Source organism: Engystomops pustulosus, chromosome 2 (assembly GCF_040894005.1).
Source record: "Engystomops pustulosus chromosome 2, aEngPut4.maternal, whole genome shotgun sequence".
Lineage (NCBI taxonomy): Eukaryota > Metazoa > Chordata > Amphibia > Anura > Leptodactylidae > Engystomops > Engystomops pustulosus.
The window spans coordinates 222,258,037-222,272,462 of record NC_092412.1 but is presented as its reverse complement, the minus strand read 5'-3'; the positions used below and the strand labels follow the sequence as shown (position 1 = coordinate 222,272,462).

Genomic DNA, 14,426 nt, shown 5'->3' with positions numbered 1-14,426 from the left:
CGTCCACAGCCTCTGTAAGACTTTTGAAGAACATCCTATGCAAACTCCGTGCATCAACAGGCTCTGCTTACAGCTCCGCTAGACCAAATGAAACTCAGGGAGGAACCCCCTTGTATTTACCTCCTCCTGTTACTTGTGGCCCAGCCACTCCGGATCAAGACAAATAATCTGCAATGGCATACTTCAATCAGAGTCCAGGCCAAACCTCTCAGTGTTACAGTGTCCCCCACCAAGGAGCTTCACCACCTCTCCAGTATCCATGTGATCAGACCTCTATCAAAAGCCCAGCCGCTCTGTTGGAGAATACTCACTGTGAAATGTATGTCAAGCGATTTTTGATTCACCGGATTAACCGATGTTTTCGGGATTTGCACCACTGTGACAAGTATTTAACTGGGGATTGTGTCGCACGTGATCGGATTCAGGCGCAGTGGTGATGACTTTAATGAGACAGAAATCGGGGGTCGGGCCATCGGACAATCCGACGGATTCGGACTGAGCGCGGAATTTAACTTTCAAATTGTGTCGCAAGACCAAGCACTTACATGCACCAGGAAGAAGAAGATGGTCAACTCTGGGGGACCTAAGCGGGGAAGAGACCCATGCATGATCGTCGGACAATGCACTTTCGGGGACTCGCTGGACCGGGTTAGTAAACGTGCCCCACTGTGTGTTTTTCCTTCTACCCGTTTATTTTGCGTTTGGGCGCAATGTAAGATATGTCCTATTCCTGGATGCCTTCTAGTCAAAAAACTGACTTCACTCGTTTGTGAAATGTGTGTAATCAGTATGCAGTCCGTTTATGTGTTTTGTTGCTAGGAAATATCATGTGACCTGAGGCCTACATTTTTGCTAATTACATCATTGGCCAGCCTTCTTTCAGTTTTGCAGATGTGCAAAAACGGAAGGCATATGGATGACACACGGAAAGTGTTCCCGGCCATACTTTATGTTCTGTATAAAAAAAAACACGTTGGGGCTCATTTACTTACCCGGTCCATTCGCGATCCCGCGGCACGTTGTCCGACGTTGATTCGGAGCTTGCCGGGATTCACCAGGTGTCGCTGCTGCACTGAAGTCCGCCGGAGTTCAACTTCTTCGTCCCGGTGTATGTGAATGCTATTCTTGCAACACAATTATTTTTTTAATTCCACGTTTTTTCTGAATCCGTCGGGTTTTCCAACGGCCACGCCCCCCCCCCCCCATTTCTGTCGTGTGAAAGCCGGCGCCAATGCGCCAAAATCCCAGGGCAATTCGGCGCAAAACGGAAATATTCGGGAAACCCGGCGATTCGGACCCTTAGCAAATGAGCCCCGTTGTGTGCAAGTAGCCTACCACCCCAGATGCCAGTAAACACATGATGCTGAAACGAGGCAAGCAACCTGCAACCTTATTTTATTTTTCCACACCTGCCAATAAAGTTAAATAAAGATGAATAGAAAAGCAGGGCTTAGACAAAAAAATTGGAAAACCATGTTGATTTTGATGCAAAATCCCTGATGAAATTTTTTATATCTTTGTAACGACTTCAATTTTTATTTCAGGGGACAGCCGTTCCAATGAGCAGCCTATGCTGACTACCCTCCATACACTCTTCTTGAGAGAGCACAATCGACTTGCGAAAGTGTTGCATAAATTAAACCCACATTGGTCAGGAGAGAAACTATACCAAGAAGCCCGCAAGATAATTGGTGCCGTCTTACAGGTACAGTATTATTATTTCAGTTCCTCCCCATTAAATAGACAATAGTCTGCCTCAGAGTTTTCCAGTTACAAAAAAATGTTTTATTGTTTTTGACAGAAAGTAACATACAAGGACTGGCTGCCTGTATTGTTGGGTGATGAAACTTCAAAGGAGCTTCCCCCATATAAATCCTACAGTGAGGACGTGGACCCAGCAGTAGCCAATGTCTTCACCATTGGCTTCAGGATGGGTCATACACTGGTGCGACCATTCGTTTATAGATTAGCAGAGGATTACTCACCTGCCAGTCCAGAACCAGCAGTTCCACTTTTCCAAACATTCTTTGCCCCATGGAGAATAGTGAGAGAAGGTAACCTCTAAATTTCATCACTCTACATGCTAGAAATGAAAATGTTATACTGGTATAGTTATAGCATAAATAGAATTATTAATAATGATTAAGCCCCAATCAAGCCCATCTCTAATGACCATATTTTACATCCGCAGGTGGAATTGATCCTATGCTCAGAGGTATGATGCTGAATAAAGCCAAACTAAACCGCCAGGATCAGATAATGGTGGACGCTTTGAGGGAACGTCTTTTCCCAGTGGTTAATAATATTGGTCGTGATCTAGCGTCATTCAATATACAGAGAGGTCGAGATCATGGGTTACCAGGTAGGGTGCGGACAATATAAAAATGCATATTTCATTATATATATATATTATACACAATCATGAATAATTAGCAGAACCAAGTTCAACACAAAAGCCTAGTTCCAGTCCTATCTTTATCCCAAGGGCTGTGACGAGGGGTAGGCAGTCTCCTAGGACGCGACCCTTGCCTCCCAAACTGCGGAGAGCCGCCCTGGCCCTCTATAGTAACCATTGTTATGTGCGTCTTTAACCCCTTCCCGACATTTGACGTAATAGTACTGCATCGCGGGAGGTGCGTTCCCGCAAAATGCAGTACTATTACGTCAAGCTTCTGGCCCCGGCTCCTGAACGGAGCCGGGGCCAGAAGCTGCGGGTGTCGGCTATATGTTATAGCTGACACCCGCCTCTAACACCCGCTGACCGCGGTGTGTTAGAGGCATTTAAAGATATTTAAATGTGAATCGGACCCCCCGCGGCGCTTACCGGGGGGGTCCGCTCCTCCGATCGCAGCCCCGGGACTGCCGGTGCCCGGGGCTGCGCGATCCTCCTCTCGGTGCCGGGTCCCTGCCTCCTGGCAGGACCCGGCTGTAAGACACTGGGCATGCGCAGCATGCTCAGTGTCTTACATTACACAGTGCAATACATCTGTATTGCACTGTGTAACCTGTAAAAGAGCTTGAACAAGTGATCAGAAGATCACTTGTTCAAGCTAAGATGTCAGTAAATGTAAAAAAAGTAAAAATAAATAAATAAAGGTTTTTTACAGTAAAAATAAATAATAAAAGAAAGTGAAAGTCCCCCCAAACACCACATTTCCCTTTACACAAGTAATAAAGTATAAAAAACACTAAATCACGAAAAAACCCCACTTATTTGGTATCGCCGCGTCCGTAACAATCTGTACAATAAATCCTAATCATAATTGGACCCGCTCGGTGAACGTGGTAAAAAAAAAAAAACCAAAAACTTGCCAAAAATTAAAACTTTTTATCAAATTGCTTTACAAAAAATGTTCTAAAAAGTGATCCGAAAAAGTTACAAGCACCAAAATGATACCAATAAAAAGAGCAACTTGTCACGCAAAAAATAAGCTTACAACCAGCTCCGTAAACCAAAAAATACTATAATTATGCTGCTATAAAAATGGCAATACTAAAACAAATGCAATTTTTTCTATTCTAGTTTTCCTTCAATAAAATTGGACAAATAAAAATAAAAATATATAAATGAGGTATCACCGTAATCGTAGTGATCCGTAGAATAAAGATAATATATTATTGTTATGCTACAGTGAACAACCCCCCAAAAAAATGCTAAAAATCCAAAACAAGAATTGATGATTTTATTTTCCTCCACACGTAAAAAGTTAATAAAATTTCTTCAATAAGCTAAAAACCCACTAAAATTAAGGTTTTTTTTACAGTGCATCTCGTCTCGCAAAAAATAAGCCCTTATTTGTCTAAATTGCTTAAAAAATAAATAAAGATTGTATAGCCTATTCCCAACGAGCGTTGTTATAGAACGGTGCGGCGGGTAGTGACTTTCCAACAACGGTCAGGGTAAGACGGCGGCTGTTCACTGATCGGGGTAAGACGGTGGTTGTTCCTGACAGCCATCCATCCTGCCCCATGGACCAGAAGGGTTACGTCCCCCCCACACACCCCCAGTTTATTATCGCTGCTATTGGCTCATCAATTCAGACGAGCCGATAGCAGCGAATTTACTTATGACGTCAGTAATACCGGTCACCATGTCTGTAGACACGGTGATCGGGGCAGGGTGGCGGCTGTTCCTGACAGCCACCAATTTTGCCTTGCGGTCCAGAGGGGTTTTGTTGCCCCCCTCTGTCCATGTTTGCCGCTATTTGCTGGTCGATTTGGTCCAGCCAAAAGCAGCAATATTCGTCACAATGGGCATCGCTAGGGTGAATAAAAGCAACACTTGGTGATAATTTCCCTACTAAAACGAAGATTTGGTACAAAAGTGCGGGCCGTGTACATTGTACAGATTATGGTGTACAACTCTTACGAGCTGTTCCAATGTGCATGTCCTGCCGTATCATTTCTCCGTTTTCAAGAGGAAGATATTAGGAAACTAATATTGGGACAAGAAGGACGGGCCCCAGTACCTCTGGTTTAGATGTTCCTGTGTTTTGCCAGGACAGCATTTTCCCGGTGAATTCTGCTGCTTCTAATGGTAGGACTCAATAAAGAGTCTGTTCCAAAAGAGAAGTTAGGATGGACACTATATACTAAGGATGGACACTATATACTACTAAGAGACATGCGACAACTCCAGAGTGACAAAAGTTTAGTTGGTCCCTTGGTATATTCTACCTCCTTATACACTAGACATTCACAATTCACGCCCAACCTATTGTGAATTAATTTCGGTAAAATGAATAATTGTAACAACTGTTATGTCCCGTTGCTCCCTATACCCCTCCATTATTTCATAAGGGGCGCCACATAACGGGCACTGAACTTTCCAGAAATAATTGCAATTTCCATCTTGGACTCCGTTGCACATCATATTTGGAAACCACCTATATGTTCAAAATGCTCATTTCACCACATGTATTACACTACACCACATATTACACCTTGCTATATTCCCCAAGGGGTGTACATTCAACAATTAGGGTCACTTTTCGGGTTTTCCTCTGTTTTGGTACCACTACGGCTCTCCAAATGTATCCTGACACATGTGAAGGATTTCTTACAAATTTGGCCTCTAAAAGACAAACATCCCTCTTTTCCTCTACTGTGCGCCCATAAAGCATTTTATATGCACATGTGGGGTACTTCTACACTCGGGAGAAATAGTTTTACACCTTTTTTGGGGTTATTTAATATATTATCCCTTGTGGCTTACAAAAATTAGGAGTAAAGTGACATTTATAGGAAAATTTTCACCTTTTTAATGTTTAGGGCCTAATTGGATCATTCACCTGTAGGGGCAAATACATATATTACACATTGCAAAATTCTCTAAGGGGTGTGCAAAGATTAGGGTCACTTTTCGGATTCTTATCTGTTTTATACCACTAGGGTTCTCCAAATGCATGTCAAACATTTCTGTCAAATTTGGCTTCTAAAAGGCAAACATTCCCCTTTCCTTTTACTGTGCGCCCATACAACATTTTATATACACATGTGGGGTACTTCTACACTCGAGAGAAATAGGTTTACACATTTTGAGGGGTTATTCCATTTTTTTATCCCTTGTGGCTATATAAAATTAGGAGTAAAATGACCTTTATAAGAAAATGTTCACCTTTTATCTATTTAAGTCCTAATTAAATCAAACACCTTTACGGACAAATACACATATTACACCTTGCTAAATTCTCTAAGGGGTGTGCTTTCCAAAATGGTGATACTTGTTGGGGTTCCGCTCTGTTTTGGTACCACTAGGGCTCTCCAAATGCATCCTGACACATGTAAAGGATGTCTGTCAAATTTGGCTTCTAAAAGGCCAACGCCCCTCTTTCCCTTCTGAGCTTCACTGCGTACCCATACAACATTTTATTTGCATGTGTGGGGCAATTTTATACTCGGGAGAAATGCTAGTACACATTTTTTGGGGTTGTTTCATCTTTAATGCCTTATGGGATACAAAAATTAGCTGTAAAAGTGACTTTTTTGGGAAAATGTTCACCTTTTTCCTTTTAGGGACCTAATTGAAGCAAACACCTGTAGGGGAAAATACACATATTACACCTTGCTAAATTCTCCAAAGGGTGCACTTTCCAAAATGGTGACACTTGTTGGGGTTCCCCTCTGTTTTGGTACCACTAGGGCTCTCCAAATGCATCCTGACACATGTAAAGGATGATTGTCAAATCTGGCTTCTAAAAGGCCAAAGCCCCACTTTCCCTTCTGAGCCCTACTGTGCACCCATACAACACTTTATATGCAAAAGTGGTGCAGTTCTGTGCTTAGGAGAAATAGTTTTACACATTTATGGGGTTGTTTCATCTTTTATCCCTTGTGGCTTACAAAAATTTGGGGTAAAAGTGACTTTTTTGAGAAAATTTTCACCTTTTTTCCCTTTTGGGGCCTAATTGAATCAAACACCTATTGGGGAAAATACACAAATTACACGTTGCTAAACTCTCCAAGGGGTGTACTTTCCAAAATGGTGTCTCATGTTGGGGCTTTCCTCTGTTTTGGTACCACTATGGCTCTCCAAATGCATCCTGACACATGTAAACTTTTTCAGCCATATTTGCCCTGCAAAAACGAAACAACGCTCTTTCCATTCCAAGTGCCCCCCTGTGCCCGTACAGCAGGGTACAGTAACAAAATGGGTATTGGCATACTCAAGAGGAATTGCCCTCAACATTGTAAAATGCATTTTCCTTTTTAACCCATTGTGAAGGTGCAAATTTTAGTGTTAAATGAATCTATATTAAGATAAAATTACATTTCTCTAATTTCACTTTCATTTATCTTTCACGCTCATGAAACGCTCATAGGGTTAACAAAATTCCCAAAGGTTGTTTTGATTATTTTGAGGGGTGTAGTTTCTAAAATGGTGTCATTTGTGGGGGGTTTCTGTCATGTGGGCCTTATAAAGTCACTTCTAACTAAATTGACCCTCCAAAAGTAGGTTTTGATGATTTTCGTAAAAATCTGAAAAATTGCACCTAAAGTTATAAGCCTCCTAACATCCAAAATAAAGGAAAAGATGTTTGAAAAATGATGCCAAGTTAAAGCAGACATATGGAAAATGTTAGTTATCAAGTTATTTTAGTGCTATGACCAACTTTCCAAAAAGTAGAAAATTTTGAATTTGGAAAACATTGTTTTTTTCAAAATTTTTGCCAAATTTCCATTTATTTCATAAATAAATACTAAATATATTTATTAAATTTCTCAACCAGCATGAAGTACAATGTGTCACGAAAAAACAATCTCAAAATCAACTGGATATGTTAAAGCGTTCCAAAGTTATAACCACTTAAATAGACACATGTCAGATTTTAAAAAATGGTCCGTGTCAGGAAGGTGAAAAGTGGCTTCAGCGTTAAGGGGTTAAAATGCACATACCACTGATTACTGGACACAGACAATACTACTCCTGGCTGCGTGATTTGACCAAGTAATGACATTGTTGGCGCTGTCTATGTCATAGAATGGCAGCAGTGTCATCCCAGTGGCTAGTGGTCTAACTAAGCGGGGTCAGTGCTATCAGATTAAGGAGGGGGGGAGGCTGTGGTGGCAAATTTTGTAGTAATAAGTCATGGCCGGGTAAGGTTGTGATTAAGTTCAGTACCTGATGGAGAAGGATTGTCACTTGTCAGGAGTCCTATAGGAAGAAGACAAGGATGGACAATTCCATATTTAAGCTGTAAGTGATGTCTGTATCTGCCTACTGTGCAGTACATTTATTTCTGGTGTATTATGTTGGGTATTTACTACTGATACATACAGGCAGTCCCTGGCTTAAGAACAGACGACCCCAGACTTTACTTTAGCCCTAGGCTATAATGATCAGCTGTAACAGTTATCAAAGGTGTCTGCAAAATACTATTGTCACAGAGACAAAAAAAATCCCTCTGTAATACAATACTACCTGCATCAGTATGAATTACTGAGCTGAGTATCATCTACAATTATTGAAACTCTGCTGTGTAAACCCTCTATGAAGTCATTAATAAAATTAAGTAATTATTAAAATGCAGACGATCTGATGTTCTGCTTAAGCCAAACAGAGAAATCGCTGCCTATAGTTATAGAGACAATTAAGGAATACGGGGAATTTTCAGGACTGGCCGTGAATTGGGATAAATCCACAAAATTACAGCTGGAGGAGATGGAGATCGGAGGAGTGGGAGAACTTAAGGTGTTGGGAGAAGAAGAATATCTCCAATATTTGGGATTTAAGATTGGGAGATGGGCTAACTCCTTTCTGGAATCTAATCTGGTTCCTCTGATCCAAAAAATTAGGAAGAAAATTAAAGTATGGGTCACGCTCCCTATCTCTCAAGCAGACAGGATAGCCCTAATCACGATGATTATATTACCTCAACTGAATTATATCATATCTGCCACTCCAATATGTATAAATAGTATATATTTTAAGACAATAGAAACCTTGCTAAATGAACTGATTTGGGGCAGAAAGCGGGTGCGAATCAAAATCCAATACCTAAACAGACCTAGAGGTAAAGGGGGTGTAGAGCTACCCAATTTCTTCTGGTATTATACGGTAACAGTAAGAGGATTGCAGTAGATATATCTTTTGTTAGATGTGTGTGATTTTTGTAATAAGAAAATGTAATAAAGAAATTAAAAAAAAAAAAACGAAGGGAAATTAATTTAAACATGGGGGGGGGGGCAACTTCGTTGAAGTTGACCCTGTGGTATTCCACTGGAAACTTCAACCCAATCTGAGAAATGGGCTGCAGTTATGCATATGACACAACCAAAAAGTAACTGCATTGAGGGGAAGTTTTACTAAGCTAAATGGTTCATAAGCTTAGCCTAATTTATGATAAAAATTCCATGCAAGATTTTCAGCATATTTATAGGATAAAAATAGTGATAGAAAAGTTAGATAAAAGCAATTTATAAATCTGGCAAATAACAGACCACTTGGTTTAAGTTCACATTTGTCCCTTTATCACACATGAATAGTACATCTGAATCAGACTGTATTATTGATTCAGTATAGTAAATTAAATTTATAATCAGTCAGTATGTGGATATATATTATTTTTCCTTTATAGACAAAGGTACAGCTTCTCTTCTACATACCTACATATATGTCTAATAGGTATTTACTTAGTTATAAGATATTCATCTGCCTCTCCTCTTTTCTTTCATCCACCTTTCCTGCCTCTCCCCTGGTTAATTTCCTATAAATTTTAGTAAGGTAATTTTATGTGCTGAATTTTCATAGGGTACAATGCATGGAGAAAGTTCTGTGGTCTTTCTGCACCAAATAATCTTGAGGAATTGGCCGATGTGCTAAAAAACAGGGAACTTGCCAAGAAGCTCATTAAATTGTATGGAACGCCAGAAAACATTGATATCTGGGTTGGTGGAGTCTCAGAGCCCCCAGTTCGAAATGGAATAATTGGGAAAACACTAACTTGCTTAATTGGAAATCAATTCCACAGACTTAGAACTGGAGATAGGTAAGTGCCAATTTACAAAATAAAATTATATATATATTTATATACTGTATATAGATCAGATAATCATCATTTTAAAAGTGCTTTTCAGGTACTCAGTCTAACCTGTTGCATCACAATAAATAGTTAAAGAGATTTTCATCATCCATTCAGTAGGTAGGTGACAACTTCTAGACTGTTGTGGTTCCAACCATTGGATCCTCCATTTATCACCAAAATGGGTTCTTCAGCCCCCTTTTACCATGGCCATAGGACCACAGACAGTAGGATCTTGGTGGAGCAGAAGTTGAGCTTTTAACAGACTTTCCTGGCTAAAAATAATAATTAGAGATGAGCGAGCACTAAAATGCTCGAGTGATCGTTACTCGAGTCAAACTTTTTCCGATGCTCGAGTGCTCGTCTCGAATAACGAACCCCATTGAAGTCAATGGGAGACTCGAGCATTTTTCAAGGGGACCAAGGGGACCAACAAAATGTATCATTTTATTGAAAAATAAGGAAGTCAGTCCTGTTTCTTCATTTTTTTTTTTTATTCAATGGAATATTCGTGGAACTTCAAAAAGGAGAATGACCCGTGTTAAACATCTGCAATGTGTTCTTCACACATATTGTTCTTCATATACTAATGTGAAGAACACCGTTCTGTACTCATGTCTTCTGATAAGTTAGCAGATCTATGGAAACATCTGCAATGTGTTCTTCACTGAACACAAGATTCTTCACACATATTGTTCTTCACATACTATTGTGAAGAACACCTTTCTGTACTCATGTCTTCTGATCCTTGATGATCCTTAAATGATCCTGTGTCCACTGTTTTCACTGTGTTCTTCACTGTTCTTCACTGTGTTTCCTTAAGTGAAAGCTCGTTCTCGAGCAGGCGAAATACTCGTCGGAGCAATGAGCCGTTTCGAGTACGCTAATACTCGAATGAGCACCAAGCTCGGACGAGTATGCTCGCTCATCTCTAATAATAATGAAAAAATGGATAGGCCATCAATAGTTCAGTGCGGACCCAAAGAATAAACTGGATTAGTTGCTGAATGTCAAAAGCAGGGCGATACCAATAAAAAGTCCATAAAAAAGGCACAATTGAAGTTTTTTTTGTCATTGCTACCAGTTTCCCATTACATTGCATAAAATAATAAATGGAGTCATTAAGAAGTACAATCTAAAGCTTTACATAAAAAGCCTAAACTCTCTATAAATCTCTATAAATGGGAAAATTATTTAATCATAGCTTACAGTTTAAGGTTTAAAGTAGAAATACCAAAATGATCTGCGGCATTAAGGGATTTACGACAGATGCCCTTCCTCTGTTTACTAAATGCCATCTATTCTAGAATACACAGTGTTGCCTTGTATTCTTTACTTACTGCATACAAAATTTTCTTCTAGGTTTTATTATGAAAATTCCACAGTTTTCAGCTCAGCGCAAAGAAGATCAATAGAGTCGGTTACTTTGGCACAGATCATATGCGCTAACACCAACATTAAAAAAGTTCCTCCAAATGTCTTCATGGCCAATGATTACCCAGCAGATTTCAAGGAGTGTTCTAACTTCCCAGTCATGGATCTGACTCCTTGGAAAGCTTAGCATCCCAAATTGTAAGTATGTCTTTAAGTAAAGAAATGAAATACAGTATATTGTTAAATGTTTTTTCACTCTACACCACATTACTTACATTGGTTCTATGGAAGACCACAATGTTTTGGAATGATCCTAACTTCATTGTATTACCGTAATAAGTACTGATTTATTTAAAAGGGTTAAAAACTAGACGAAAAGAGGGAAATCCATGCCAAAAATGAACTTGTAAAATAGAGAAACTTTATTGATAACAAATTCATTCTTTAAAATGTACTAAAAAATTCCAGGAGAGACAATGCATGAACAACCCAGGTAAGGGTACACAGCTGTATATAGAGTAGTGCAAAGGGAGCGCTGCTCCTAATGGCAGTAATGTGTACTGCACCACATAACAAAAACTCATGCCCACACACAGAAGTTAAGCAGATAAATACTACTACTTAACTTCTGTGTTTGGGCATGAGTTTTTGTTATGTGGTGCAGTAAACATTACTGCCATTAGGAGCAGCGCTCCCTTTGCACTACTCTATATTCAGCTACAACCCTTACCTGGGTTGTTCATTTTTAGTACATTTTAAAGAATTAATTTGTTATCAATAAAGTTTCTCTATTTTACAAGTTCATTTTTGGCATGGATTTCCCTATTTTTTGTCTAGTTTTTAGTATTTATTCAATAATTGTGAGGGCCACCTCTGACCACTCTGGCATAGTGGAGATACCTTTATGAGTAGGTCTTAAGGGACCTCTGTTACTGTTAGTACTGCTAATCGTTGTTGTGTTGTTCTGTTATTTAAAAGGGTTGTCCGACTTTATTTAAAAATCTAGAGGTTGAGAAGTTCTCTAAGGGAGAAATCCCTTATCTTGACCAATAAATTATCAATATCTAGTAAAATCCAGGAAACTAATTATAAGATTCTCACATGCTGGTATAGGTCTCCGGTACACTTACACCGAATGTTCCCATCTGTGTCACCGATGTGTTGGCTATGCCACTCAGCCTCGGGCTCCATGTTCCACGTTTGTTGGGACTGCGAGGTGATAGCCTCCATCTGGTCTGCTGTCTGGGACTTATATAGAGCCATATGCAGAGTCTATGGAGATCTCACACCAGCTGTTACACTACTTTCAATGCTCCTGGGTAACCAGGACATTAAAAAGGGTATCCTAAGACACTTCCTGGCGGCTATGAGGTCTCATACCCGATTGATGTGGATGGAGGAAGTTGACCGTATTTGCCGAATGGAAGAGCCGGACGGAGGCTTATTACACTTACAAACATGGGGAAGAAAAAGAACTGGACTGCACATCCACACATAACACAATGATCTACTGCCGCTAGGCTACATTATATAACTTGTGGTTCTTAATTACATTTTGATCAAATTGTATAAGCCAACTAACCACTTCACGGTGACCTCGTAGTGGATCCCTACGATATTATGTGCGGCATCATAAGGCATCCACCACGCTGCAGCACAGCACCGGCAGGGACTAAGTTGGTTTATTACACTTACGTTTGTTAACAGGGGCTCAGCACCTCCACTCTACTACTACTACTACGACTACTTCCGTCAGCCTGGCACACCCACCCATCTCCTGCCCCAGACACTTTTTTTTAACAGCCACCCCCCCCCCCAGCCCACCTGTAGAAAAGTCAGACAACCCCTTTGAGAGACTGTAGGTATAGATACTTGTAGTGAGTAGAACATTGGACAGTGGTGACAGAAGGTGCAGCAGCATTGTTTAGAGATTTGTTTGTTTGAAATAATGAACTTGCTTTTAATGTTGGCTACATGTGTATAGCTGATGGACAACAATAACCCTGGCTGGTGCATTTGTGAGACAATCAAGAGGGGAGAATTCTTGAGAGCTGATACATGATTTTTTTTTGTTTTTTACAGATTATCCTATGGAAATCCCCAAGATGCAAAAATGAAATCACTGGCCTAGAATTCCCTTGCTGATCCTATGTATAATTAAAGATTTTGTAGTCTTTCCATGCTCTAAATCCATTAGACCCCTACACACAATCTCAGCATTGTGTGTCCTTCTGTAAACCACCAGCCTATTTCAGGTTGTAGTCATTTCTACCTGTGTCTGCAGTACATTTAGGGAGTTTTCCTTAGGGGTAAATTTGTCCAAGGGGAAATTTGCCATTTAGACAATAATGGAGTGGGATACAGATCCATATGTCTAACTAATTGTGTTAGACCATATTCATACTTTGTATTGTAATTGTTACAATAAACTGAAAACATTTTGTTGTTCCTTTACTCTTTATGTTATCAAAGAAAACTGTAAGATTTTCTCAATAAATTTGATATACAAAAGTTTTTGTTATATTAAGCTTTTTAAGGCAATTGAAAAAGGGTTGGCCACTTTACCTCATGCTTTTTGTAATGTGTGTGTAAGTGTGGACGGCAGGATATTAGGTAATTTAACATAATTTTTAGGAATCCTAATGACATGTCGTGGGATTAAATCCAAACCAGTTTATCTATCCCGGAAGGGAAAGATTCCCAGCTGTGGTTTGAAACTGGTTGAATCTCTTCGGTCCAGTGTAGGAACCTGGTTTAGCTGAGTGAGAGGCTTTTCACTAATGTCTAGGAGTTGGAGCTCTCTTTACAGAGGCTTTGCCAATTCATGGACATCTGCCATCCCCTTCTCACCGCGCATAGATAGGTAAAGGGAGGGACTGCTAGCGCAAAGGGGGAGTGCATAAATTAAAATACTAGGCTCCCTGATGTGCTCGGGTGACGTAGCCTGAGCGCCCCAGGGTAATTATCATAACTCTATGTTTCTGCAATTGTGCCATATAGAATTATAATAGCAGAACTAAGGATTATGGGAATTATGTAAATATGTTTCCCAGGATGTGGGAAGGAACACATTCCCTCTTTAGCTACCTTGTATGACAGCTCCCTTAGCATCAAGCTTGAATTTCAGGAAGCCGATCATAAAGTCCTGGCAGGGACATTGCTCATAAATAGTTAGAGATCACATAACCATCCATCCATTTTATGGGCAGGAATGTCTGACTGATGAGGAAAATAACAAAACAGGATTCATTTTACATATCAAGGAGCGAGGCCGGCAGTGGGCAGCCAGGGGCATAAACGCTCCAGCCTGTCGCATTTACTATAGTTTCTGCCGGAAAACCAGCAGAGACTATAGCAGAAATGTCTGCTAGTTCAGACCTGGTCTAAACAGGTCCTGGCAGAGATCCATATAAGACCCCAGGGCATGTCATTTATACAGATCTGTAACAATGTACTGGTGGATCATTGTTACAGATGCATAGAAAAACTGCCAAATACTGCAATACAGTAGTGTGTAGTAATATGGTAAGA

At 40.1% G+C, this 14,426-nt stretch overlaps 1 protein-coding gene across 1 annotated transcript in view; it reads left to right on the top strand.

Moving 5' to 3' along the window:
• Positions 1-13,233, top strand: part of LOC140116742 (myeloperoxidase-like) — a 32,921-nt gene extending 19,688 nt beyond the window's left edge. The window contains exons 6-11 of the mRNA XM_072133179.1: positions 1,545-1,705; positions 1,802-2,054; positions 2,192-2,362; positions 9,251-9,488; positions 10,884-11,093; positions 12,978-13,233. Of these exons, the coding sequence (XP_071989280.1) occupies positions 1,545-1,705; positions 1,802-2,054; positions 2,192-2,362; positions 9,251-9,488; positions 10,884-11,082 (1,022 nt within the window). The 3' untranslated portion in view covers positions 11,083-11,093; positions 12,978-13,233. The remainder of the gene's footprint in view (positions 1-1,544; positions 1,706-1,801; positions 2,055-2,191; positions 2,363-9,250; positions 9,489-10,883; positions 11,094-12,977) is intronic.
• The last annotated feature ends 1,193 nt before the right edge of the window (positions 13,234-14,426 follow it).